The sequence below is a fragment of the Erythrolamprus reginae genome, chromosome 1 (assembly GCF_031021105.1).
Source record: "Erythrolamprus reginae isolate rEryReg1 chromosome 1, rEryReg1.hap1, whole genome shotgun sequence".
NCBI classification, from domain to species: domain Eukaryota; kingdom Metazoa; phylum Chordata; class Lepidosauria; order Squamata; family Dipsadidae; genus Erythrolamprus; species Erythrolamprus reginae.
In genome coordinates, this window is record NC_091950.1 from 71,160,325 (window position 1) to 71,173,610 (window position 13,286).

The 13,286-nt window shown below is 39.9% G+C and overlaps 1 protein-coding gene across 2 annotated transcripts in view; it reads right to left on the reverse strand.

Moving 5' to 3' along the window:
* The window catches only part of PAX9 (paired box 9), a 70,589-nt gene that overhangs the window by 42,338 nt on the left and 14,965 nt on the right, over positions 1-13,286 (reverse strand). Inside the window, exons 3-4 of one of the 2 annotated variants that reach the window (XM_070755421.1) lie at positions 11,557-11,693; positions 8,226-8,349 (exon numbers count right to left, since the gene is read on the reverse strand). In XM_070755421.1, coding sequence (XP_070611522.1) covers positions 8,226-8,349; positions 11,557-11,693 — 261 coding nt within the window. The remainder of the gene's footprint in view (positions 1-8,225; positions 8,350-11,556; positions 11,694-13,286) is intronic. The other variant, XM_070755412.1, reaches the window with a different exon arrangement.

Genomic DNA, 13,286 nt, shown 5'->3' on the forward strand with positions numbered 1-13,286 from the left:
GATTAGGAAAACCCACAGGCAAAACACGTATTTGACTATAAGGAGGCAGGAAAAATGCCTATAATGTCTCTATATCACATTATCTGCTCTGTTCATTGAAAGGCAGGATATAAACTAATTAAATAAATAATCAATCAGACCTAGTTACAACACAGAAAGACAATATGCATCCAAATTGCACTGGTGAACAGGAACTGTAAAGATTATATTTTTCTTTCGAGGCATATAAACACAGACTTTGCTCTCCTATTTTTATGGAAAGCAACAATCAAAACTGCCAAGATCTTTCACTGAGTAATTGTTTCCCTTCTGGTTGAATAAAGAGTTCAATAATTGCTTAAATTGACATACATTATCAGATGACCAAAACCTCAGTCTAGTTGCTAGAGTCTCGTTTGTTCAGGATTCAGAAGGGTGAAAGAGATTACAACAAAAACTTTACTGCTAAATAAAAGACTACCTTATAAAGTGAATGTTTTTAAAAACTATCTATACCAGTGTTTTTAAACCAGTGTGCCGTGGCACACTAGTGTGCCGTGAGACATGGTCAGGTGTGCCGTGAAGCTCAGCAAGAGAAAGAAAGAGAGAAAGAAAGAGAGAGAGAGAGAGAAAGAAAGGCAGGGAAGGAGGGACAGATAGAAAGAGAGCAAAAAAGAGAGGAAGGAAGGAAGAGAGAAAGAAAGAGGGATGGAGAGAGAGAGGAAGGAAGGGAAAGAGAGAAAGAGAGAGAGAAATAGAGTGAAAGGGAGGAAGAGAGAGAGAGAGAACTTTTTGTCCAAACTTTTTTAGCCCCCCCCTCCCCCCTGCTCAATGTACCCCATGATTTTGTATATGTAAAAACTGTGCAGCAGCTCAAAAAAGGTTGAAAATCACTGATCTATACAATACCAAGTAGCCAATTTAAAACAATGTTTTCTAAGAAGGCTAATTTGAGTTCATTAATCTGCTGCAGCCTTTCCCCGGCCTGGTGTTCTCCAGATGAGTTGGACTTCAGTATCCATAATTCACAGCCAACGCGGACATTGAGCATGCTGGCTGACAGTGAAAGATGTTGAAGTCCAAAACATCTGGAGGTCATCAGTTGGGGAAGGCTGTCCTATTGCTTCGGTTAATTAAGACTTCCAGTCTTACAAATGGAAATGAGAATAATAAGCCCCATTCATAGTGATGAAGACGTTGCGTTGCGTTCTGAAGGATTATGATCAGTGTCCTCTTAATACTAATGCATAAAGACATAGATCCTCATGCCAGAGTAAAATTAAAATCATTCCTAATGTCTGCAAGGCATTATCTCCCCTCCCTCCCAAAGTACTTCGTATTATTTAACATTATTGATGGCATACCAATTAATATACTTTTAATTTACAAATTCTATGCATGTGAATCCCATCTTTCCTATAAAATAGACCTAGATACTGATTATCATCTCTTCTACACCTGTCAATCAAATGCAGCTAATCTCTCTTAATAGCCTAGTGGGAGGGATATATTTCCTAAATGAAAACAGATAATTCTTAACCTACTCCCCCCCCAAAAGATACATGCATGGAATTCATCAACCCGTCATTTATGTGTAAAGGCAGGATGGTAATGCATGTGAATTTCTGTCCCTTTAATGAAGTGACAAAGCAGATGTGGGGAGGAGCCTGTACTGGCAATAATTATTAACCACCCTTTTTATAAGTACTTAGCTATTTAGTTCAAGAGCCATTAGGATTTTTTGCTGCAGTGGACCACTACAGCCAGCTCCGTGGAAATACTAATTATGGTCATGCCTAATCTCAGCCTTATGTCAGCAGAGATAGATCAGTCTTCCCAACTAAGGCTGCTGTGCATAGCCAAGATGGTACTTGAATGCATCCAGCTTGGGATGTTGGTATATCCTGACCCTTTGCAATCCATGGAAACTATTGTGGTTGGCTCTGGCCCAGCTCCTGCCCCAGGGAATGTGGAGGTGGATGCAGGGGAAACTTCAACATGTCATAGGCCTGTGTTATTGCCAACAGAGTCAGTTCAGAGTTTAGTTTCCTCAGACCAAAAAGAAGGTGGGAGTGACTCGGAAGAGGGGGGCTTGGCACACAGCCCAGGCAGTCAATCTCCCTTATCTTCCATTGATTTGGATGAAGAAGTCTTGGACCCACTCAAGCGCAGAATTATGCGTAGAAAAGACCAAGTAAGGACATATTACAGGAGATAAGAGAGGCCACCTGTGTTTGGGTGGGGCTACAGTAATTAGGACTGCTGCTATAAATAGCAGCATGTGGGTTTGGCTGTTGTGGAAGAGTATCTGATCGTAGTTCGTCAGGAATCCTGTGTTGCCGTTTTCTGGACTTTGTTGCTTTTTCACGCCTTTGAAAACAAAGCAGAGCAATGTGTGTGTGTGTGAGTGTGTGTGTCTCACTTCCTTGGAAGAAGAAGGGGTGTGAAGTTTCTTCACAACTGCTAGTTAAGTATTTAATGACTGCTTAAGGGAACTTGTACAGACTACCCGGTTGTTTTGGGACGAGTGCTCTTTGCAATACAAAAAGAGTGCTTAGTTTATTTTGAATTTTGTGATCAAGAACATTGTTTTGAATTTTCAAACGTGTGTGTGTCTGAAATTTGTACCCTTGAATTTTCGGGAGGCTCCTACCAGAGTTCCCTCTAATTTTTTTTTTGGTGGGGTGGGCGGAAAAGTATAGTGTCTGAGCGGCAGTCCCTTTGGGACTGGGCAGCACATAAAAAATAAATAAATAAATAAACAAACAAAAAAACAAACAAAAAAACAAACAAAACCCACCCTGTTTTTGCCTCAGAGAATTTCAAAATAAAATACTGTACTGTGTGTCTATAACAGTGAGCTCATAATAGGGCAATTCTATCAATATCAAAATGCCACTTAAATAGTTGAGCTAGTTTCAAACTAGATTTTGATTTTCTTTCTCTCTTCCTTACTCCCATTCTTTTTCTTTCTCTTTTCCTTCCTCTCTTTTTTCTATCTGTTTCTCTCTCTTCCTCTCTCTCTCCTTCCCTCTCACTCTTTCTCTCTCGGCTTCTGGGCAGGTTTGGAAAACTCTGAGTTGATGATGATTTTTAAGTGAGCGATTGCTCACTGCTCAGCTTAGAGGGAACTATGGCTCCTACCAGAGAGCCCAGCAGAACAGAAGCAAAGGAGCAGATACTAGCACCAACACCGTAAAACCTGCACCATCAGGTTTTAACATAGAAGCAGAGAACTGTACTGGTTGCAACAGGAGATAGATATAGTAAGGATTAAGCGTATAGAATGAAGATTTTTCAATATCATTATTACCAATAAAGAAGAATAGGTGCAGCTCAATGCTATCACTGATGATATTACGTTAGTCAACGAAATATCTGCAAGAAAACAGCCAAGGTCAGAGAGCACCAAGAACATTTCATTTCAACCCTGAGCTACAAATATTATCTTTTGCTGGTAATAATGATGCTGGAAAATCCCTATTGTATATACTTAAAACCCATTGCACTGCATTGCATTTTTGAATAGACATGTATAGGTTTGTCAGGTTTGTTTGTTTATCTATTATATCCACCTCCGGCTGCAATCCATAGTTCTCTGTAGTTAGTGAGAGAAGAAGTCACCTTGAGGAATGTTAGCCTGATGAGGATGCAAGTTTGGTAATGAAATGTCTACAAGAAAACAACCAAGCATAGAAAGCGCCAAGTATTCTTATTCCCCTGCTGAGATTAAGAACATAAAGATTCATTTTGTTAGACAATGGAAATATATCGAAGTTGCAATTCAACTCAAGAGTTGAGCTCAACTTTTTCCCCTGCCTTGATATATTTTGTACTAACAGACAAATATTAAGGCAAAGAGAAGCATTAGCTGAAATCCAAATATTACATTTATATTTCACTGTTTCCCTTAGATGCCAGACTGAATTTCTTTAGAGTCTTCTCAGGCCAAACAAACAAACTTCTTCTGAAATTTAATTGACTCTTATTACCTAATACCTTCTCCATAAAAATACAGGCCAAATTTTGAGTATACAATCTTTGACCTGAAAGTATACTTAAAGAATACTCTGTAAAAGACAGAAATCCAAGACAGACAAGTCAACATGGAAGGATTCAGAGGTAACATCTGACAGTTACTTTCCAGAATGGTGAAAAGCTAAACCATCTTTTTTTTTTAAAAAAAAAGAAAGAAGTAACATAAAAATTATACAGAAGGCGGTTTAAAAATTAAGTATCATGTTGGTAGTATAGTATAGCCTTTATTGACATTGGATATCATGCAATAAAATTGGTTTTAGCCTCACTGGTGCTATCCATGACAAAAAATACAAACAACATAAATAGTATAAGAATAGCCCCTATGCAAATAATTAGGAAAAGAAAAAGGGAAAGAAAAACTAATCACATGTTTCCACATGTGCGTGGAGTGATTGTGATTGTGTTTAAGAGTCTGCCAGGCCAAGGATAGTAAGTATTTTTAAACCTATTTGTTTGGCTGGCTATGCTTCAATGTCTTCTGCCTGATGGTAAAAGTGTGAAGAGACACCAACCAGGGTGTGACTCATCTCTGACGTACTCTACTAAAGCAATGAGACCTGGCGAGGTCATCCAGTGGTGTTAGAGGGAAACCAATGGTTTCTTGTGCCAAATTGCCTTCCTCTCCACAACAGTTAAACCAGTGTACCATATTATAATGCAATAGAAAGGACACTTTCTATTTTTGTACTCTAAAATACTGGCCCAGTCTGCAATATACCCTACGACGAGACTAGACTTTCAATCCTGGGCCTAGAAAGTTTAGAACTAAGACGCCTTAAACAAGATCTAAGTATTGCCCACAATATCATATGCTGCAAAGTCCTGCCTGTCGGCGACTACTTCAGCTTCAATCACTACAACAGAAGAGCACACAACAGATTTAAACTTAATATTAACCGCTCCAAACTTGACTGTAAAAAATATGACTTCAGTAACCGAATTGTCAAAGCATGGAACTCATTACCGGACTCCATAGGGTCATCCCAAAACCCCCAACACTTTACCCTTAGATTATCTCTGGTTGACCTATCCAGATTCCTAAGACATTAGTATGGGGCGAGTACAACTGCGCTAGAGTGCCTTCCGTCCCCTGTCCTATTGCTCTCCTATATCTCCTATACCTTTCTTCTATTCCTATATCTCTTCTTCTATTCTTTCATTGATTTGTTCTATTACTATATCTTCTTTTCTATTCTTTCTTAGATATATTTTACTATGAGTATCTCCTCTATAACCTATACCCACTAAAACCCTCAGTGTGTATTGGACGAAATAAATAAAATTTTATTAATAAAGTTTGAAATTGCAATGCAGATTTTTACTGAAAATAAGTCCAACGTCTAAGAAATAAACAACTATTAAAAGCATAATGATAGCAAAAGAAATTTAAGTTTATACTTAACATTAAGTGCTTTAGTTTAAAATATTTTCTATTCAAGTTTCAAAAGTGGCAACTTATTTGAAAAAGTCATTATATCATCCTTCCTTCCATAGTGTCCATAGTTTACTTTGCAGAAAATAAACTAAGGCGCTCCAAATATTAGTCATCAGATTAATGAAATAAAAGTAATGTTTGCTTTCAATGCGTCATGATAACACGCTGGCACTGAAATCTTCTTTAACAAGGAACTAAGACTACCTTCAGTAAATTTTGATTAAACTTTTAATACAAATGCTTGACTTCTATTTGACTTTAAAATCTGTTTTAATATTTTGGCCTATTTTTCAGAGGTGGCAACTTATTTAAGAAATAAATCCACCAAAAATAAATAGTACTTATTTCCTTAGCACAAATGTATTTATTTCATAAAAATTGTAGGCAGGGATAACAGTATACATCAAGACAATTGGTGTGTTAAAAAATAAATCAGCCAATTTTTTGAATCTGAAACTATAGGTGTCCCTTCCCAGGGAGAAAATACCAGTCAGCCCTCTGGTGTATGAACAAGTCTCTCAAAATCCTGCTTTCCCTTACCCTAAACTCATAGGTAGTTTGAATAATTCCAGCATGTTGAACATTTCAGCAAAAAAATATTTCAGGAAAAGAGATTTAAGGAAACAGCTAGGCATCTTAATGGCATCATGATTATAAAAAGTACCATTGTATCTGGCAGTGGAATACAAATACAGTGAGATGTCCGCAGGTATGGTAAAAAAAACCTTTATGGCTTCAATGGTGCTATCAAAAGCTTCATTTCTCTTTCTTTCTTTCTTTCTTTCTCTCTTTTTCCTTTTCTCTCTCTCTCTCTCTCTGACTAAATTCTGTGAAACAAATAAGACAAATACTAGAGATTTTAAGGACACTCTTGATACCTTGTAAAATAGCTAGCAAATATTGCCTTTATTTCTACAAGTTTCTGTTCAGACTTCCTAGGCTGGCAAAGTTATCAATAGACACATAGTTATCAATAGACACATGAAATAGGACTTAAAAGTAACATCCAGTATATATTCTTTCCCCTTAGGCTTCTACAATTTATGCATGGTATGTTTGTATGTATGTTTGGTTTTATAATAAGGGTTTTTAGTTGTTTTAGTATTGGATTATCACTGTTGTTAGCCGCCCCGAGTCCACGGAGTGGGGCGGCATACAAATCCAATCAATCAATAAATAAATAAATAAATAAATAAATAAATAAATAAATAAATAAATATTCCCTCCAAAGTATACATTACTGTGTTCTTTCAGGATATTTCCTTAAGAAAGCTTGCATAGAGGGGCCTAGAAATCCAATAGACAGACAGACAGATAATAAATAAACAAATAAACAAACAAACAAACAAATAAATAAATAAATAAATAGGATAGTAGCGTCAACATACTCAACAGACCGATTCTTTCACCTCCGACTTTGGTAGCCCTTTGTTAGAAAAGAAGTTTCCCTCAGCAGAGGCAAACCAATCGTTTCCACCAATCATCAAAAAGAAGAAAAGGAAGGTACCTCAAGCTAAAGATCCATTCACCATGACTTACGAGCCTACAGAGCAGATGATAAAGAAATCTGTAGGCAGCTTTTTAAAATGTGATTAATCACCAGAAGTCAGCATGGGTTTGTCAATAAAGAATGTTGCCACCTAATCTAATATTTTGAAGGGGCAACTTCAGTGATAAATTGTGGGGACCTTACTTCAGGGTAGTATTTCCTGTAAGGTAATGAAATTGATCAGGAGAATGGAAATAGAGCCATCTGAAGAACAGCCAAAGGAACCTAATATGTTTAGCCTTTAAAAAACACAACTGAAAGAGATAGGATAGCATTATTCAATTATCTGAAACAATATCAAAGAGAAGCAGCCCCAGGGCCTGTTCTCTTTTATTTCAACATGCAAGACACTGTGTAAGTAAACTATTTTACAAGGAAAAAAAATACTCCAAATGAATAGTACCAGCACCTCACCCAAATTCCAACATTAACAGCAGCCCTTTGGTGGAACCAATTACCAAGGGAGGTAGTGAATATATCAAAGGAGAATATCAGGAGACATCTGTATGGATGGTTTAATCTGTATTCCTGCCCTGAGTAGGCATTTGGTTCAATCATTTTATTTATTTTTATTTTATTTATTTATTTTGTCCACTACACAATGAGAGTTTTAGTGGGTATATATCTATATACACATAGTAAAATACATGATGAAGGTTACAGAGGAGATAATCATAGTAAAATATATCTATGAAAGAATAGAAAAGAAGGTATAGTAATAGAACAATGAAAGAATAGAAGAAGAGATATAGGAATAGAAGAAAGGTATAGGAGATATAGGAGAGCAATAGGACAGGGGACGGAAGGCACTCTAGTGCAGTTGTACTCGCCCCTTACTGACCTCTTAGGAATCTGGATAGGTCAACCGTAGATAATCTAAGGGTAAAATGTTGGGGCTTGTCAATAATTCCTTGAATGTGTCAAGTGAGGACCTATGCTGGTTCCCCGATTGACAGGCCTTAGGAATGTCTGGAAAAGTAGCTGCTTACTTGGACTAAGACCTGGCAAAGGAAGGACAGAGAGTAATAAAACTGAATTCTGGCCACATGGGCCTGTCATAGCACACCTGAGCCAAGAACTGATGAACCTCTGGCTAAAGAACCAAGGAGCTATATCCCATCTCTTATCTGATCACTGCCAGTGCCGGGTTTCCCAATTCCCCCTCCCAGCTGTAGATCTCAGAACAGCTCCACTTTCATGGTAAAGCAGCTTGGAACTTACCAGCTGGAGGCGCAGAGATCTGACCTTCTCCCAAACCAAATCTTTGGTGCTCTTTGAGTTTGGTTGTTTGCTTCCAGGCGTTTCCAGACCATGTAATGTCTTCCATGCTAGAAGGGCTTGCTGTCTGTTAATGAAACATTGCAAGCAAACAACCAAGCTCAGAGAGCACCAAAGACTCCACAGTTCAACCTGAGCTAGGTAACTTATATTCTCTTCCACTGGCCCCTTCAAAATGTCCTTGCAAGGATCTACCGATAGTCCAACTATACTATGCCTTCATCAATGAAATGACATTGGCAGTCCTCTATTTGCCTAGAGCAGTGTTTCCCAACCTTGGCAACTTGAAGATATCTGGACTTCAACTCCCAGAATTCCCCAGCCAGCGAATGCTGGCTGGGGGATTCTGGGAGTTGAAGTCCAGATATCTTCAAGTTGTCAAGGTTGGGAAACACTGGCCTAGAGATCTGATTCTGGGTTGGTTCTTTGAAAGCCAACTGAGTTGGGCATGCATCCTACTAAATAGGGAAATCAGCCTTGCCAGCAACATTCAATTCAGTAGTTCTTGACCTGGGGGTCGGGACCCTTTTGGGGGTCGAACTACTGTTTACAGGGGTTGCTTAAGACCATGGGAAAAGACAAATTTCCCATGGTGTTAGGAACGAAATCTTCTTTTCTGGCACCTTGAATTTTTTTTTACAATCTGACCAATCAGGCATTTACAGTAGGATTATCCCTCTGACCTTCCTGCCAATCAACTTAAAGCTCTATTGGGAGAATTGGCGCTAGACATATGGTTGGGTGTCACCACAACATGAGGTACTGTATTAAGGGGTCGTGGCATTAGAAAGGTTGAGAACCACTGATTTAATTCCTGTCACTTCCTGTCAACGGGCAAGGACCACAAATGTGTGGGAATGACTCTTGAGCATTTCTTTCGATTCTGACCCCTAACAAATTTACCCCAGACAAACTGTAGGTTTGGAACACACACATTGCCTGGGAGGGAAGTCCCATCAACTGAGGAGGTTCTTCCAAGATGACCACTATCTTTCATAAGGCTTTCCTTGGATTAGAAACAGAGCTAGAATTCCCACAACACACATAGTAGGACTAACTGAATTAAATCACATTTGATTGGGACAAGCATGAACTGACCACCATGTCACAAAGTTAGACAACCACAGTTTAGCCAACATATTGGGCAAACCCATCAAATGACACGATTCTCAGTAAACTGCACTGCATACCCAAATTAGAGCCAGGACCAAACAATCTAGCATCAGAGGTCCCCAAATTTGGCAACTTTAAGACTTGTGGACATCAACTCCCAGAATTCTACAGCCAGAATAGTTGACAAACACAGGTCTTAAAGTTGCCAAATTTGAAGACCTTTGATCTAGTTAAACTTTTTGTTCCTTTGCGGAAATGGCTTTAAAATACAAGTCTGCTAAAAAAAAAACCAGAGATTTTGCTAAAGTCTCTTGCGTTCACCAATGTGGGGCTGCTGTGCTCCCCCCTCCCACACAAATGGCAAAATGGAAGAGGAGGGGGAAGACCAACTGATAAAATCCCATCACAGAACAGGCTGTGGAGGGAAACAGGACCCTTTTTACTTTTACTGGCGGCATTCACACAATACTGCTTCACCCGATTCTGGGATTTTCCGGATTCACACCACTTCCCAGGCAGTCACTTACGGCAGTGACTTTCAACCTTTTTTGAGCCGCGGCACATTTTTTACATTTATGAAACCCTGGGGCACATTGAGCGGGGGGGGGGGGCTAAAAAAAGTTTGGACAAAAAAATTATCTCTCTCTTCCTCCCTTTCACATTATTTCTCTCTCCCTCCCTCTCTCTCCATCCCTCTTTCTTTCTTTCTCTCTCCATCCCTCTTTCTTTCTCTTCCTTCCTTCCTCTCCTTTTTGCTCTCTCTCTCCCTCCCTCCCTCCCTCTATGTCTTTCTCTCTCTCTCCTTCCCTCCCTGTTTCTCTCTCTCTTGCTTTCTTTCTCTCTCTTTCTCTCTCTCTTGCTTTCTTTTTCTTGTTCTCTTTCTCTCTCTCTTGCTTTCTTTCTCTCTCTTGTTCTCTTTCTCTCTTGCTTTCTTTCTCTCTCTCTCTCTCTCTTGCTTTCTTTCTCTCTCTCTTGTTCTCTTTCTCTCTTGCTTGCTTTCTTTCTCTCTCTCTCTCTTCCTTTCTTTCTCTCTCTGAGCTTCGCGGCACATCTGACCATGTCTCGCGGCACACTAGTGTGCCCCGGCACACTGGTTGAAAAACACTGACTTACGGGAACCTCTATCAACCTTAACAGTAACTAAATTGAAGCACATACTCAGGCAAGGTGGTGGGACTAGATGCCCTGCAAGGTTTCCTTCCAATTCTGTTAAAGCTAAAACGCATTTAAGCTACTTGCGTAAGCCCAACTGGGGAGGGGGGGGGAGCACGAACGATTGACAGTATGTATGGTTCCTTTTTAAGGGTGATTAGTGTATTTTAGGTTGCTTTTTAATTGCTGTTATTATTGCAGGTCGTATTTTATTGTCATTTAACTGTCGTTTTTGGTTAGTCGCCCAGAGACCAATGGGAGTTGGGTGGCATATATATATATTTATTTATTTAACCTCTATGCCGCCCAATCCCAAAGGACTCAGTGCGGCTTACAACAATGTAAAAAAGTACAATTAACAATAAAAAGAAGTATAAATTAAAATAACCCCAATTAAAACCCACAAATATATATAAGGCCGAAATAGCGCTATCCTAGTCTCCCGTAATTTTAAAAAATTCAGCAAAAACATGTGATATATATATGTATGTATGTTTGTATGTATGTATGTATACTGCTCAAAAAAATAAAGGGAGCACTCAAATAATACATCCTAGAATTGAATGAATGTAATATTCTCATTGAATACTTTGTTCTGTACAAAGTTGAATGTGCACAACAGTATGTGAAATTGATTGTCAATCAGTGTTGCTTCCTAAGTGGACAGTTTGATTTCATAGAAGTTTGATTTACTTGAAGTTATATTCTGTTTCTTGAGCAGTGTATATATACTGCAGTGTATATATACAGTATTATATATGTATAGTGTGTGCATGTATATATAGGCACACATATACATATATACACACACATACATATACAGTACTGTATATATAATACAAACGGGAGCGCGATGCTTCTACTCAAAAGCAAGTCCCTAATGTACCTCCTCCCCATCCCGCACCCGAAGCAAGCGCGCGGCCCCCTTCCCCTTTCCAGGCCCCGCCCCTTCCGGCCCCGGCCGGACGTGTACCCGCCTCCGTCCTCCCAAGGCAGCCGACCCCCTTACCTGGCTGTACTTGGTCTCGTGCTCGAGGGAGCCCTTGTCCAGCCCGTTCACCGCCACGTGCTGGGCCGTGAAGCCGCTTCTGCTCAGGCTGCTCCACTCTTCCACCTTGGGGCTGTGATAGGGCGAGCTGTCGCTCACTGCGGGCAAACACACGACAAAAGCGGAGTGAGGGGCGCGGCTTTCCTCTTCTCGCCTTTAGCGCGCGCGGGGGGGGGGGGTGTTTCCCCAAATTTGGTGACTTTTTAAGACGCGTGGAACTTCAACTCCCAGAATCCTCCAGCCGGGAGAGTTCTGGGAGTTGAAGTCCACAAGTCTTTAAAAATCGCCAAGTTTTGAAGCCCTCTGCGCCTTAGCGGCTCCGAAGCGAACCTTGGGAGCCAAACTATGGGAAACCTTGAAGCGCGGCGCCGGGTTTCTCCCTTGAGGTAATAAAAGCCGGCTTTGGGCGCCCTGAGAGTCGGCCGCCTGACTTTCCCCCGAGGGAGGGATGGACCCTGACAGCCAATCCTGTCCCGCGTTTCCCTGGATGGCCTTTTTAATGGCGAGTGTTTGGCCTGGCAGCTTCGACGTCAGACAGACTCGGCTGCTGCTGCTTCTCCTCTCGGGATCTCTGTGGCTCGATCCTTGGGATCAATCAGACGTACGATGCATTCAGAAAGTACTCGGACCCCCCCTTACTTTGCTCAGGTTTTTTCTTTAATCGTTTGCATAGGAAGTTTTCCAAATTAAGAACAAAACACCACGAAACACAAATATAAAATCCACTGTTGACCTCCCCCGATTCCTAAGAGGTCAGTAAGGGGCGTGCATAACTGCAGCAGCGTGCCTACCGTCCCCTGTCCTAAGTTTCTCTCCTATTAGTACCAATACCTTGTATATAAATAGTGTTATTTCTTTTGTACACTACCAATATGTACTTGACAAACAAACAAATAAATAAATACACATACAAACACAAACAAAATAAAATGTACATATCAAGTACGTTAAATATATTTCCACTAATACAGCTTGACAGCATCGGAATTTTCCTTCTGAATTCTACATTTTATCCTCTTTATGGGCTTCGATCAATTTTGTTATGCTTGCAGCCTGATTCTTCAGTTGTCAAAAGTTGTGTTTTTTTCTCATTAATCTACACACTCGGTACTCTCCTCCATAACGACAAAGTGAAAAGGCTGTAAGTTTATTAAGGGAAAAAAAACCTGAAATATCACATTGGCCTGTAAGTATTCAGAGCCTTTGCAAAACAACACTTGAAATTTAGTTCTGGTGCCTCCCATTTCTCTTGATTGTCGCTGACAGGTTTCTTACACCTTGATTGGAGTCCAGATTAAATTGGTTGTACATGATTTGAAAAAGCACACACCTCTCTATAGAAGGCCTCACAGCTGACAATGCACACTGTAACAGAGCAAAAGCCATGAGGTCAAAGGAACTGCCTGCAGAGCTCACAAACAGGGTTATGGCAAGGCACAGAACTACAGTAAAAATGGAAAATTAATTATAAGATGACACTGTCTGTATCATATAAAGAGAATTTACACAAAATGTTTGATCGGTGGCATTATGCTCCAGCACGCCTAGCCAAAATCCATCCAAGTATATGCAATAAATGCTGGAAATGCAAAACGGCCATAGGAACATACTATCACATTTGGTGGTTATGCCCGGAAGCAAAAAAAATTTGGACCAGGATTAAAAATTGCTTGGAAAAAAATTAAATTAGA